General features: G+C 49.5%; 1 protein-coding gene across 2 annotated transcripts; it reads left to right on the top strand.

Moving 5' to 3' along the window:
- Positions 1–291: 291 nt before the first annotated feature.
- LOC122384182 (mediator of RNA polymerase II transcription subunit 15-like) lies at positions 292–11,190 on the top strand. Of its 2 annotated transcripts, XM_043371271.1 has the most exons (7): positions 292–333; positions 2,117–2,211; positions 2,856–3,006; positions 3,841–4,006; positions 4,806–5,666; positions 6,134–6,777; positions 8,925–11,190. In XM_043371271.1, exons 3-7 carry the CDS (start codon positions 2,873–2,875, stop codon positions 9,295–9,297), a joined length of 2,178 nt encoding a protein of 725 aa, XP_043227206.1. In that variant the 5' UTR covers positions 292–333; positions 2,117–2,211; positions 2,856–2,872; the 3' UTR covers positions 9,298–11,190. The 2 variants fall into 2 exon arrangements, with proteins under 2 accessions (XP_043227206.1, XP_043227207.1); XM_043371272.1 differs by lacking the exons at positions 292–333; positions 2,117–2,211 and adding an exon at positions 2,214–2,378.
- Positions 11,191–13,743: the final 2,553 nt, after the last annotated feature.

Genomic DNA, 13,743 nt, shown 5'->3' with positions numbered 1-13,743 from the left:
AGATCTTCATTGCGACGATGGACGCATTCGGGCTGGTTTCGTGCAAGATTCTCACAGGTAGCTTCGTTTACATGGTAGTTTCGTTTACATGGTTGTGCAGAAAATTGCAGAAAAGCCAGGATAAGTCACCGTGGAATTAGGAAAACTGCCTACGACCTTTGATGACGTCATATGACCTTGAAAGTGTAAACTGTGCTTTTCATGAATCTTTCATTCTATTTATGTTTCTATAACACTTTTCATTGCATATTATCAATTGATTTTCATACTTTGGCATTTAATAGACGGTTGAATTTTATATTGCATCGATTCTCAGATTGAACATGCAAACCAGTGTGTCTCGTTGTTCTGGGTTTGGGCCATTGACCTCTATAGTAACCTAGACGGGCGACTGCCGCGCTGCAGTTGTTCCCGCATGGGGGCGCAGTGGCGCCACCTGCAAGTGGTCAGAAGTTCCCGGTCCCCGTAGACGGTCCATGTTACGTGGGTAACTTTTGAAGTCGATTTTTATGTCAGATACAGCATGCGGATGGCTGAAAGGGATTGTTATATAACTGAACATGCTTTCTTTAGGCGTGGATGTCTTCGATTGCCAACAGGATGGCTCGAGCCATGTAATCAAGTGCATTATTTCAGATGACCCGGACGCTGGCAGTGCATAGCATATCGAAGCGTAGAGAGGCTCCCTGCCGTAGGTAAGGCCATGCAGTACCAGGAACGTACTTGCTCTTTCTACTTAGGTGGCAAAAGTGAAAAGATTCGACGATGATTTATATAAGCACTAGCAGACTATCAGGGATGGAATTGCAAGTAGACGAGAGGAAGCCGATAAGATGATCATTCCAGATCGATGGTGATCTATATAAGCACTGGCAGACTATCAGGGATGGAATTGCAAGTAGACGAGAAGAAACCGATAATACCCAATTTTAAGGTCCTAGGTCATTGGTTGACCTTCCAGGGCAGGCCAATGACCCAAGAGTCGGGAAAATCGGGACCTGTTAGAACGTCGTTAAGTGTCGCTTCTATGAGGTTTTCGGGGTGCTGATCACGAATATCATGTTCGTTTTGATCACAGATGATGTCTGGATGCATTTAGGCCAGGTCGGGTCAGGTCAGGTCAACCAGTAGGGATCCTGCCGGGTATTCGTTATAGGTGTCAACCGCCTCTGACAGCTTCGTAACATGTTACAAAGGCACCAAAACTACTTCGTTAACGTTAAAATGGTTGCTAAATTCGAAAATCAGCTCCAAAACTAGCCTACAAACATGTAAAACTCGAAAAAGTGAACCGAGGTCATCAAAGGTCAATGACCTGACCTGACCTTCAGGTGACCTTGACACCCACCCTAATGCACGGGAGCAGCATTTTATCACATGTTTGAACGCTTGAAACTACGAAAAGACTGCAAACGCGCGGCTAATGCGAGCCGACATTGCCAAATCGCGATCTGCCGGCCAAACATATGGTCTCGAAAAGAAGATTACAGGTCAAAGGTCATTTAGGTCAGGGTCATTAATTTTTTTGGGTGGGTGTAAAACTGATTTACGCGAGGTTACTGAAAGTTTCGTCGCGATCGGTCGCTTTTTACGCGAGTTAGTTGCGAAAAACTGCAGAGGAGGGGGCCGGGGGGTCCGTTCGACCCCCCCCCCTTTCGGTTGCTAATTGATCATCTTTTGCCACCTGAGTAGGAAGCGGGTACGTTCCTCGTCCCGCATGGCCTTACCTACGGCAGGGAGCCTCTCCACGTTTTGATATGCTTTGCACCATGCCAGCGTCCGGGTCATTTGAAATAATGCACTTTATTGCATGGCTCGAGCCATCCTGTTGGCAATCGAACACATCACATCTTGAGAAAGCATGTTCAGTTACATATCAATCCTTTTCAGCCATCCGCAGGCTGTATCTTTCATAAAAATCAACTTCAAAAGTTACCCACTTAACATGGACCGTCTACAGGGACCGGGAACTTCTGACCACTTGCAGGTGGCGCCACTGCGCCCCCATGCGGGAACGATTCCGTGCCGGCCGCGGCGCGGCAGTCGCCCGTCTAGGTTACTATAGAGGTCAATGGTTTGGGCGCGTAGCAGCTTGGCTCTTGCGTCCAACACCAGTGTGTCTCATCAACTCGTAACCCCTACGAATTTGACGGACGTGATTTCCGTTATCTTGTTAGTTGAGTAGTTGGCGCTTTTGTTTGTGGTTATAAGGTGAGTTTTGCTACTTGGCCGTGTGTTGTGGTGTTCTCATGCGTTTATATATCAGTTTTTACGCAAACCTTTCGTGTAGAAAGTAGAAATCAGCTTTTATTGTAGGGGACTGGGAGTAATTAAACGTTAAAAGCTTGTAGGCAAATGTGGCGCATCGAACATAAAAGGCAAGGATAATAGCTAAAAAACAAATTGCTGTGTAAATGATTTTTAAAGCTACCACCAAATTAATAAAGTTTCTCAAGTGGTACTAGATGCCACCATTAGAAAGCATGAGTTCAGTTTTGCTATCTTTGTATTGTTCATAATCTTCAGGCAAGCCTGGGCAAAGGGTATTTTACGAAGTGGTTATTTGTAATAATTTCAAGTTCGTGAGGTCTTCTGAATGAATTTTTATTGAATTGAAGCTGAATACTAGAATTCATTTATATCACACTGTCTGGTTATCCTCCTCAAGAGGTTGCTACAAGTGTAAAATTGTTAAAAACCCCTAATTTAAACTTGTTAACAAACACCTAGGAAATCATTATCCTTAGATCTATCAGGTAGATACCCCTTGAATTTTTTTTTTGCCAGAGACAGAATAATAAAACAAGTACCCAGCATGGTTTCCACAATTTCACCACTTTTCCTCCCTCTTTCAGTGATGTCTCACTGGTGAATGCAGGACTTGCCGCATGGTTCTGGCGAGACGCCCATGAGCCCAGCGACCATGTCTGGCACAGAGGTTATGTCTCAGCAGCCGCCAGCTAGCAGCCAGCTGTCCCGGCTGCAGAGGCGTATGGGTCTCCTCAGGTCAGTGGCCTGCGTTATCAGATAGAACATTGTTTGGTGAACCACTAAATATGGTTGCCTGCTTAGCTTATGATTGTGAGTGAAGATTCATTTGTTGATGAACAAAAGGGTGCACAAGTGGGTCTGGGAGGCCCCCTCCCCACCAATTTACTTACCTGGTTCACTTACCTGGTTGGGTTCCAACAATGTCCAGTAGGATAGAACTGAACTGTGCGGGGTCCATCTAGTCAGTGCCTATAGTCTAGCAAACCTAAGAAAGGATGGATTTAAAAGGCTTGAATCACTCTGTACAAGCTTTGATCACTGGAGAAAAGTTTTGTGAAAAGCTGTTAGAGCAAATTGTTCTCTGAAATATTTGAGGCAATATGAAGGCACATGCATCAACTGCAGTTGCTCTGAAAATCCGTTCTTTCTTAGGTTTGTCAGAGTCAGACTGAAGATGTCAGTTGCCATTTGAGCATACAAATTTCCAATTCACTCTGCCCTACAAAGTATCTCTATGGCTTTGGAATTGACAGATTTTGGGTGGCTCTGATTCTTGCTTCAAAAAGTACTAGAACTCCAGTTCTAACTCCAGTTCTGACTCTCTTTAATTACACAATATGAAAGTGAAGTGAAGTAAAGTAGCATACCATTTTCCAGCAAACAGTCATTGAATACAACTTAAACCTAGTTAAACCCATGCAATGTAGACCCTGACCCCTGGCAGAACTTTTGACTCCTACTGACCAAGACTCCAACTGCGCAGCCCTTTAGCTCACATATTTGTGTCACACATTGCCCTTTCAATGTATTGACATTTCCCAATGATCATGTGGCGCCTTTGTTTCTCAGGAGGCACCATGAGACCAACCAGTCGCACTATGACAATGTTGAGACGTCACTCACCGACCAGTCACAGCAGGAAACCAACAAACTCAGGGAGAAGCTCACTAATGTTAAAGGCAAGAAGAAACGCCCTGAACAGAGGAAAGAAAACAATGGTTTCCTACAAATGCAGGTAAATACTTTTTGGTACTGAATGCTCTTTCCCAGTATTGTAACTTGCCCTCTTAAGGCCGCCGTCCACTGCGACGGAATTCCGTCCGGAGTCCGTCCGGAATGTCGCCGCACGCTGGCCGCATCCGGTCCGGATGCGGTCCGGATGCGGTCCGGATGCGGAGAGCTAATAAATGTTTCCTATCACTTATTACCAAATAAAATATTGCAAGTAACCAGCAGCGAATACTCTTGCCATTCTAAGGAAATAATTTTTTCTTACTTCATGATGATCGAGTTCCAATTCTTCGTACAATTCACAATGTTTGCCTCCGATAGGCCCCAAACCACGTCTGTTCCGGACGTTCCGGATGCGTTTTCCGCAGAAAAGTTCAACGCGTCGGACATCACTCTTCCGTCTCCGTAGCAACCGCATCCGAAACGCATGCGGAGAGCTGACGGAAAATCAACAGCTGATTGCCGTTCGGATGCGGTCCGGACGGAGCGCACACGATTTCCGTACGGACCGGATGCGTCCATAGGGTTCTGTGTTAAATTCCGTACGGACCGCACGCGTTCCGCACAGTGGACGGCTGCCTTTAGTCGCTGTCTGTGTCAAAGTGCAAGCCTGAACAAAATGATATATAGCATTGTTCTGGGAAGTATAAAATGGCTGCTTGTCAGAAACTAAGGGCAAGGTTTTTGTATTTGTTTCAATGCTGTGTACATTGATTGTTTCAGAGTCTGATCATTATATTCCTATCTTACCTATATGCCTGCATGCCAACGTAATAATGCCCTACCGCAACTGTGTTTCACAGGCAGCAAAACGGGCAGCAGAGCCAGATGCCGAGGTCTCGAAAAGACCGAAGCTGGAGCCACCCAGCACCGCCTGTCCCTCGGGCGCGGGGCCGGCAGGCGCGGACGCCGATAAGTCGCAGCTGCCCTGTATGGCCAGCACCGCCTCCAGCGCCGTCTCCGCCCCGGCTCCCAAGGCGCCCTTCAATGCCGAAACTGCAGCGCTGATGGACGACTTATTCGGCGAGACCAATGACATCGACTACGAGAACATGCTGAAGAACGGCTACGACATGTTCAAGGAGGACGAGAACGGCGAGATTCCGGATATCGGCGACCTCAGCCGGTTCATCGAGGGAACGGAGGAGGAGTCTGGGTTAGAGCTGGACTCGGCGGCGGCAGCGGCGGCTGCGGCGACCGCGACGGCGACGCCGGACCGACCGCTCACGGTCCCCGCCTCTGGTGGTGACAGCGGCGGGCCGGCCTCAACGTTCCTGCGCAGCATGGCGGAGCGGCACAGCGGCTCGAGCGAGGCCGCCGGCTCTGCCGCCATGGGCTCTGTAGCGCCGCCGCCCGGACACTACGGTAATGTGGACACGTCGGGAGGTGCCGGCGCGGCGATGGGTTCGGCGGGACCGGCGCGGTCAGCGGCGGGCCGACCGTTCGACCACCCGGAGGCGCCACAGCGGCAGATGTCGCACGGAGGAGAGGGCCAGCCGCCGCCGCCGTTCGGGGCCACCGGTGCCGGAGGAGCGGATAACGCCAGTCCGACGGGCGCCGCTGTTGTGGGGCCGACCGCCTCCGGTGCCGGTCAGCAGGGCCCCATGCCTCCGATGTCGCAGTCGGAACTCACCTTAAAGCAGCGAATCATGATGAAACGACAGGTGGGTGGCTTCACAGTTTGGCCCTCTTTCCTCTGCAGTTGTGATAGCTGGCTCTCTGATGCTGTAAGGCAGAAAAAGTGCAATAATTTCCCTCAAGCGTGTCTTCTCGAATTCTGAGCAGAAGCATTGGTGATTGCAAAACCCTTACTAGCGTAACGATCTTCCAAAACCGCTCCAATCGACGGGGAGTCAATAAACGTGCCACAGGGGAAAATTATGTATGTGTACGCTTATTTTGTCTTTGTTTGTTTCATTCTAAATCTAATGAGAGAAGTTTTTAATGCTGATAATGTACGTCATACAACCACAGTTAATCCGATCTGTCAAAGTTCCTTTACAACATATGATTTCAAGCTTTTACGATTAGACAAAAATTCGAAACGAAAACAATAAACGACTAGTAGCCGAAAAACGTACCTACCTTCCTTTACAAATCCTAATCTGAGTTGTATTTTCTATTCGGACAGATAATGGGCGCTCAGTTCATCCAGCAGCACCAGCACCAGCAGGGCCCGGGTATGCTGGTGACTCCCAGCACGCCCAGCCCCCAGTACCCGGCCGCCTCAGCCTCGCCGCTGGCCGTCAAAGAGGAGCCCACAGCGAACCCCATGGCCATGTCAGCGTCCCGACAGCAGCAGCAACAGCAACAGCAACAGCAACAGCAGCAGCAGCAAATGCAACAACAGCAGCTGCAGCACATGCAGCAACAACAGCAAATGCAGCAGCAGCAACAGATGCAGCAGATGCAGCAGCTACACCACCAGAGGATGATGCAGCAGCGCTACTCGGCGCAGCAGCAGCTCATGGCGCGCGGCCCGCAGACCATGCCCATGCAGCGACCGCAGCAGGCGCCCATGATGCCTCAGCAGCAGCAGCAGCAGCCTGGCATGATGCTTCAACCACAGGAGCAGCAACAGCAGCAACAGCATCACCTCCATCACCAACAGCAGCAGCAGCAGCTGGCCATGCAGCAAATGCAGCAGCAGCAGCAGCAACAGCACCAAGCGGCTGTCGGCGGGCCGCACATGCAGCGGGTGCCGGTCCCCATGAGCGCGCAGCACATGACCGGCATGCCTGCCAACATGTACCCGGGAGCCCCCGTACCGCCGAGGTGAGTTTCAGCATCGACAACATAGCATATTTCGGAGCTAAAGCATAGAACATCCTTTAGAGATGGTAATGCTAATTCTGGTTCTTTGATGTTTTCCGTTCCTAATATGGAGCATTTAAACCACATTTAAATTAACTGCCCAATGTAGCTTTTTTAGTGATGATGACTTTTATTACCCTCCGCACAGTTTTCCCCTTCAACGCTTTCATTTCGAATCTTGCATCTCCACATTAACATGGCTGGCCGCATCTTTTATCATATCTGGCATCAGGTGCTCGCCCACCGAACACCTGCACTCTGGACCTTTGTTTTTATCGGCCTTTGTGATTAACCGGCGCCCCTCTCGTACCCGATCCCTCACCGATCGCCGTATCAGATCAGAGAGTTGTGGGGTCGTGTTTGTGCTTATTTTTTAAACCTGTTTTCATGGAGATGTTTTATTTTCTGAATAATAATAACATTGGACCTTTGTAACTCTGACCTTGATTCTGAAACTCGCAATACCAAGCTCGAAGCGGAATGCGGGAAGGCGTCAGTCTCAGTTGTTTTGGTGGACTGAATGCGGTTACGTGGCCCTCATACTATTTGTGCCCTTTAATTTTAACGAATCAAACACTTTCGAGTTTCGACTGGCTGAGGAGTAAACCCATTAGGTCAGTAACCCAACTATCCTGTCAATTGGCTTGCAGCGATTTTCCGTTAACTCATTAACCCGCGCCCAAGTGTGGGGGGTGTTTGAACACCCCCCCCCCCCGTCCGGTTTTTCGCAGATATCTCAAAAACGCGCGCCACCGTTTTTGGTACACCTTATCATACATCAATTCTACATATGTTGTGAAAATTTCAGACCAAGGTCATTCAAGGTCAGGTCACCAGGTCACTTGAAGTGACCTCACCTCATAAAAAGTTTCAATGTCTGCCATAGCTACACCGAGTGACCGATCACTTTGAAACTTTCAGCGATTGATGAGGGTAACAGTATCTATAAAATGTATATCTCGGAATTTTGATATCGGTGACCTAAGGTCAGGTCAATTTTGCGGCCTCTCCATTATAAGTCAATGGGAGAAAATTGAAAAGCGTCTGTTTTGCACGAACGCTATTCTAGACACTCTCAAACATCGAGATGTAGGTAAAATTGACACACTGAACCGGAAAATGGCAATTGTGACCCCTCGTTATGTCCCCGAGGTCATCTCAGGTCACGAACAGAATCTAACAGTTTTTCGCTAATAACTTCTGATAGAGGCGTGCTAGAGCGCTGAAAACGCCTTAGATGTGTTCGTCTCGACGTTGCGGATCGACTGATATGCAACATGACCTTTTCCGGTCAGGTCATGGCCTTGACCTGAGGTCAAATTTTCAATTTGACCTTTCAATGTCAACTTATAGTTCATTCGACGCGTCTCGACGAGAGGAACACGATGCTGGCGAAAGCAATGCCATGGCTCTTTTGAGTCAAAAGTTATCGCCGAAAAACCAATTTTCGTAAAAACGGCTATTTTTGGAGTTTTTGCCCTCTGGAGGCTAAACCGTTGACCTGAGATCAAATCTGAGAACATTACCCAGAAAGGTCTGTAAAAGGGCTATCGAATGCGCTTTTCCACGGCGCTGTAACTCTATCGGTTCCCGAGATAGCCGTTGGCAGTTTCCAAAATGTTGAAATAGTCAACATTTTACCTTTGGTGACCTCTGGTCATGGTGACTTGACCTTTGACCTGACCCAAAAAATGACTGAAGTGTTTTCGTCCTTATTTTTGACGGTCTTTCGATTGCCGCTTACCGCGTGTCGCTACGTTGCCCAGGAGCCGAGTTAGAAGGGGGGGGGTGTTCAAACACCCCCCCCCCCCCACACACACACACCAGGTCGTGGAAAATCCAGACTGACACTGGGGCGCGGGTTGATAAACTGTACATACGATCCGCAATTATTGATTTCCATAATGAAGTAATAATAATCGGTGTTTGATCTTTTATACGATACGGTGTTTTGCTATGAGAGCAGCTGCTCTTTCATGCTACGAACTGCTGCCGGGAGTGATTGCTGACATTTTCCTGTTCCCGCTGCTCAGAGTGATTTGCTAACGATATGTCCCTATCCCCGCTGCCCCGAACAGTTGCTGACGTTCTGTCGACGGTTCCGTCAGGTTCATGACCGGCTCGGCCTCGCCCATGACGGCCGGGATGCAGCCGGGTATGATGATGCCCGGCGGGCCCGTCCGACCGATGCGGCCCGGCCTCCGGCCTCAGATGGGCGGCCAGCAGATGATGATGATGCACCAGCGGACGCCGGGCATGGTGCCCGTCCAGCAGCAGCAGCAGCAGCAGCAGGCCATGATGGCCGCCATGCAGCAGCAGCGGCACCCGCAGCAGCAGATGGCGCCGGCTGGCTTCCCCGGGTATGGCACGACCGTCTCGGAAGGAGACGGCTCGGCAGCGCACACAGACTCCTTCAAATTCGGCCAGGAGGAGTTGCAAAACATGATGACGTTTAATCGAAGCAACTCAATGCCGTATTGATGTGTCGCCCCGCGAGTGAGACTACAACATTGTGTGCGTTACTTTATTGCAGTGTTTGTTGAACGTATTTTTGTGTATGTCGATGATGTTGCTACGGATGCACATGCAGCAACATATGCAATGTGGCCATTGCATTAGTATTATGAAACTGGTGTCCCCTTTTCCCGTCCGCATCAGTCGTCATGGAATGGCGGCTTAGTTTGGCCGTAAACATTGCGGCCGGCTACCTCTATCATTTATCCTTTTTAACAACGTCATAGGAAGGACAAAGTACAAAAATGTTGTAGCGTATTGCTAGCATTTGTGTTGAGAAACATTTTACGAAATTTTAAAGCCGAATGTGACTTTGCGGCGACAGGTCAAAATATGAACAGAAAACGGATTGGTCCGCTGTCTCAGCGGCCTCCCCCCGTGGAAGTTGCCCTCTTGGTAAAATTTAACGCTTTCTTTTATCAGTCTTTTTTAGCGGTGTGAGTTAGAAGATTGAATGACAATGAATCTAGGCGCCCTGGAATCTTAGCTGAAAACATTTCAAACAACCAAGCTACAATTTGTGTAAAATCACTGGAAAGCGATCATTTAGCCTCTTTCATCTTAACTTCTTTGGGCTTTCACCCAAATACCATACATAAATGTTATTTCACCACTGTAGTTGAGTCTAAGTCTATTTGATGTGTTCAAGATAACAGTGCGTTCAAACTTTAATTTGACTTTCCTGACTTTAATGACGAAGATCACTAGACATCCCGTGTGCCTTATTGCTTTCTTCACCTCAGAATGTCCTTTATCATTATCTGCCTGCTTTATTCTTGTTCTGTGAATGATAGCAGTAATTACGGTGCCTTTGATTGTTTCGTGTGAATATCATTTGATTGTGTGTCCAAATGTGCCGTTTTCCTAGACAGCAACGACATTTTTTTTATTTTCGTGCACGTTTACGCATTTACGGTAATATGAACTGTATCAATTTTACAAGCCCGGAACCAATGCTGGTGACTGCAAACTTTGGAAATGTTTTTTATTGCTGAGTGCGGCCTTTCGGCGCAGGACCATCGTTTCGGAATGGCAGTGATGCTCACCGGAGCGACCTTTTAAAGACATTCGCTCAGTGGTTGGTTTCCAGCCGAGAGCAGCGCTATTGATTGCTCTTTGACTGGCTGGTGAGATTAACGGAAGCACGTTGGTTAAATGACGATATATTTCTTACAACGTGCTTCCTTTCTGAAAAAGGCATGTGTCATCGTGTCATTGCTCGGGAGCGGGCTACAGCTCATCGATCGTGCCAAGTGCGTTATAGGGTTTGTTTCGTGCCGAGCTCTCGGCCAATATGATGGTCTGTGTTGTATAATGCAAACAGAGCCGCGCGGACCATCATGGAAAGGCACTGCCCCACTGTGTGACCTCACGCGTATGTTGAATGGTGTTTGACATGTGTATGTTGCCCAGTCGTGCGCACATGAGCGCGTGAGCGAGATGGAGAAATGTGACGTTTATAATTGAATCAGATGACAGCCGGCTCGCGGATTACTTCAGAAGTTAAACGCTGATCTCATTTGCGTGCTGCAGCCGATGACAGCAGCGAACCGTTAAATGAAACCTACTGAGGTATACTAAGAGATTCACGTTTTACATTTCGTGCGTGTGTCTTGAACGTCTATGCTATGTCGTCTTCCATCATGCTCGCCTGTGTCTTTGGATTCCTTTACTTGAGGATAATTTTATGGGAGATAACTAACGATCGTGCTCGGCGTGACTTTTGCTGAGTTTCCTACGCATCGTTAGTGATTTGGCTGACATTGTCTTCCGCCCGGCCTGCCTCAGTGAATGGTGTGTACCAGTGCCTCCCATCTGATGCAAAGCGGAACCGTGTCGCAATACATTGTCATCCCAGCAGTTCTGTTTTAAATGCTCCGAAGTTCGATGCAGTAGGCGTCTTGCTATTTTTTCATCGAAATTATGAAGGTCAGTTTTGAACCGCGCACAACGTGACAAGGTCGGAAATTCCACGCGATTATGTGCCCGTAACCCACGTAGTTCTGCTATGCTGTGCTGAACGGGACCTCTGACTGCTTCGATAGCCGCTCTGCGCTGCCGGTCTCATGGCCGTCCTAAAGCATGACCTGACCCGAGTTTCTCACTCAGTTCCTTCTTGCTCCATGGTGGGATCAGGAGACAAGATAGATGTGCACAACTGACATTTGAACTTTATCCAATGATTATTTCAATAAAGAAGAGCCAAGATGACAACACCACAAGCAAATTCAGTTGATAGCAGAGGTAGTTCACCGAGAAGGGAAATTACCACCCACTCTCAAAGCCCATTGAACGTGGCCTCCCATCCCCTCCCTCCCTGTCGCGGAGTCCTTGTCCTGGCCGGGGTGCTCGATTTGTGATATTGGGTCGGCGTGCGAGGTTTCACCGGTTTCACTGTCTGCCCAGGCGACCTTGAGTAGTACCGTACATAGCAAACGTCCCTCATCGCGCCGGTCCGCGGCCACTATCGAACCAGCCTATGCTTTCAAAGCTGGCCGCTAGGCGGCGCACAAACCCGGCCAGTCGCCGAGCCGCTCGTGTCTGGTGCGCTGCGCCGTTTTCGCCCTCCCGACCGGAGTACGCGGGAGTGGCCCCGTTGTGGGGAGTGTGATTGTCCCGTGCAACAGGTCGGATTCCTAACACTCAGGTGCTTCGTAACATTCTTGGTGAGTAGAAGAGCGTGTTTGTCGAATTTCTGAGAGCTGTTGAGTGGAAAGCGGTGCGCTCTATCGACCCAGCAGGTGTCGATGGGCGCGGGGTGGGGATGGCGGTGCTCGTCGCTACCCCCTCTCCCGTGAAGGCCTTGGCTGCAGACCAAACGACCATTTCGTCAGACGTGCACTTGGATGTATATGTAATCTATTCCCATTTGTTTTCTGTCTTTGAATGTGCTGTTCATTGTATGAGAAGATCGTATGAACAAGTCAGCAATCCTCTCGTAAACCGTGAATGAATCGTGCTCATTGTTATCAAGTAGGGTCATTTCGGTGTGATACAAATTTTCCGAAATGTTGTTGAAATTATTACATAATCATGATGTAGGTACATAGCATGGTTGGAAATCATAAACCAAGGTCACAGACCAAAAGCGTCGCACCGAAAGTCATTCTGATTCCGTTTGCACTGGCGGTTCGTTCATGACAAAGACCGCCAAGTTTCGGGAAATCCAGTTTGGGTGAATAATTCCCCGTTTGTGACGTCACCTAAAGCACTGATTACTACAGCCCCCGTTTCATCGGGGGAGTCACAGGCCCACGGCCCCGAGCTTACTGTCCTGAGGCTCGGGCGCCGTCCGGAAGCCGCCACTGCCGGGCCGGATATCACGCTCAGTGACGTCATCAACGACGGCTCGGCGCGCCGACTGAGTCAGCTGACGGGCAGCCTGGGCCCGGGGGCGACCGCGAACCGATCCTGTTCCAAAGGCAATCTACTGCGAGGTCGTCATCGTCACATTACACGCCTAAAATGAGTGAAATCAGACCTGTCCGAGGCGCTCATCTGAGACGAACACGTGTCTACAGACATCTGTGCCGAGGACGGGACATCTGACATCTGACATCTGAGACGAGGACGGGAGGACTTGTAAAGACATCTGAGACAAGGACGGGAGGACTCTTACAAACGTCTGAGACAAGGACGGAAGGACTCGGACGACATTTGAGACTAGTACGGGAGGAGTCGTATGCAGATATATCAGACGAGGACGGGAGGACTCGGACAGACATTTGTATTCTGTGTCGAGGATGGGAGGACTCTGAGTCGGGACAGAGATCTGTGCCGAGGACAGGAGGAATGGCACAGACATCTGAGATGAGGACGGGAGGATTCGTTGAGACAACTTAGTCGAGGACGGGGTGACCCCCTACATATTTCTGAGACGAGGACGGGAGGACTCGAGGCAATCATGTGTGGTGAGGACGGGAGGACTCATCTGGATATTTGTGACTAAGATGGGAGGACTCGTACAGACGTCTGAGATGAGAGCAGGACTGTTCAGAGTTCACTGTCAACTGCTCAGGGCTGCGGAGTCGATGGATTTTCGGCGACTCCGACTCCGACTCCGACTCCGGCTTTCAAAGACCAGCTCCGACTCCGACTCCGACTCCGGGCAGAATTGTCGACTCCGACCGACTCCAACTCCCGACTCCGACTCCGCAGACCTAGCAGGGCTGCGGAGTCGACAGATTTTCGGTGACTCCGACTCCGACTCCGGCTCGGGTTTCTAAAATCGACTCCGACTCCGACTCCGACCCCGGTCACAACTGTCGACTCCGACCGACTCCGACTCCGACTCCGACTCCGCAGCCCTGCACTGCTCACCATCCATTTGAAGCTTTGCTCGCTGGTTACTGCTCGCTCGCTGGTCGCTGGTGCATGCTCCCCATGATGCATGCGGACGGCGGACCCGTCCGT

The sequence above is a fragment of the Amphibalanus amphitrite genome, unplaced genomic scaffold (assembly GCF_019059575.1).
Source record: "Amphibalanus amphitrite isolate SeventyFive unplaced genomic scaffold, NRLGWU_Aamphi_draft 000183F_arrow, whole genome shotgun sequence".
In the NCBI taxonomy this organism is placed as follows: Eukaryota; Metazoa; Arthropoda; class Thecostraca; order Balanomorpha; family Balanidae; genus Amphibalanus; species Amphibalanus amphitrite.
This window is presented reverse-complemented; position numbering and strand designations above follow the sequence as displayed.

Bases quoted from the DNA above. Each gene is read 5' to 3' on its own strand.
- LOC122384182 (XM_043371271.1), top strand. From the start codon at position 2,873: ATGCAGGACTTGCCGCATGGTTCTGGCGAGACGCCCATGAGCCCAGCG. The intron at 3,007-3,840 runs GTCAGTGGCCTG...TTTGTTTCTCAG, and splicing joins AGGCGTATGGGTCTCCTCAG to GAGGCACCATGAGACCAACC. The intron at 6,778-8,924 runs GTGAGTTTCAGC...CGGTTCCGTCAG, and splicing joins GGAGCCCCCGTACCGCCGAG to GTTCATGACCGGCTCGGCCT.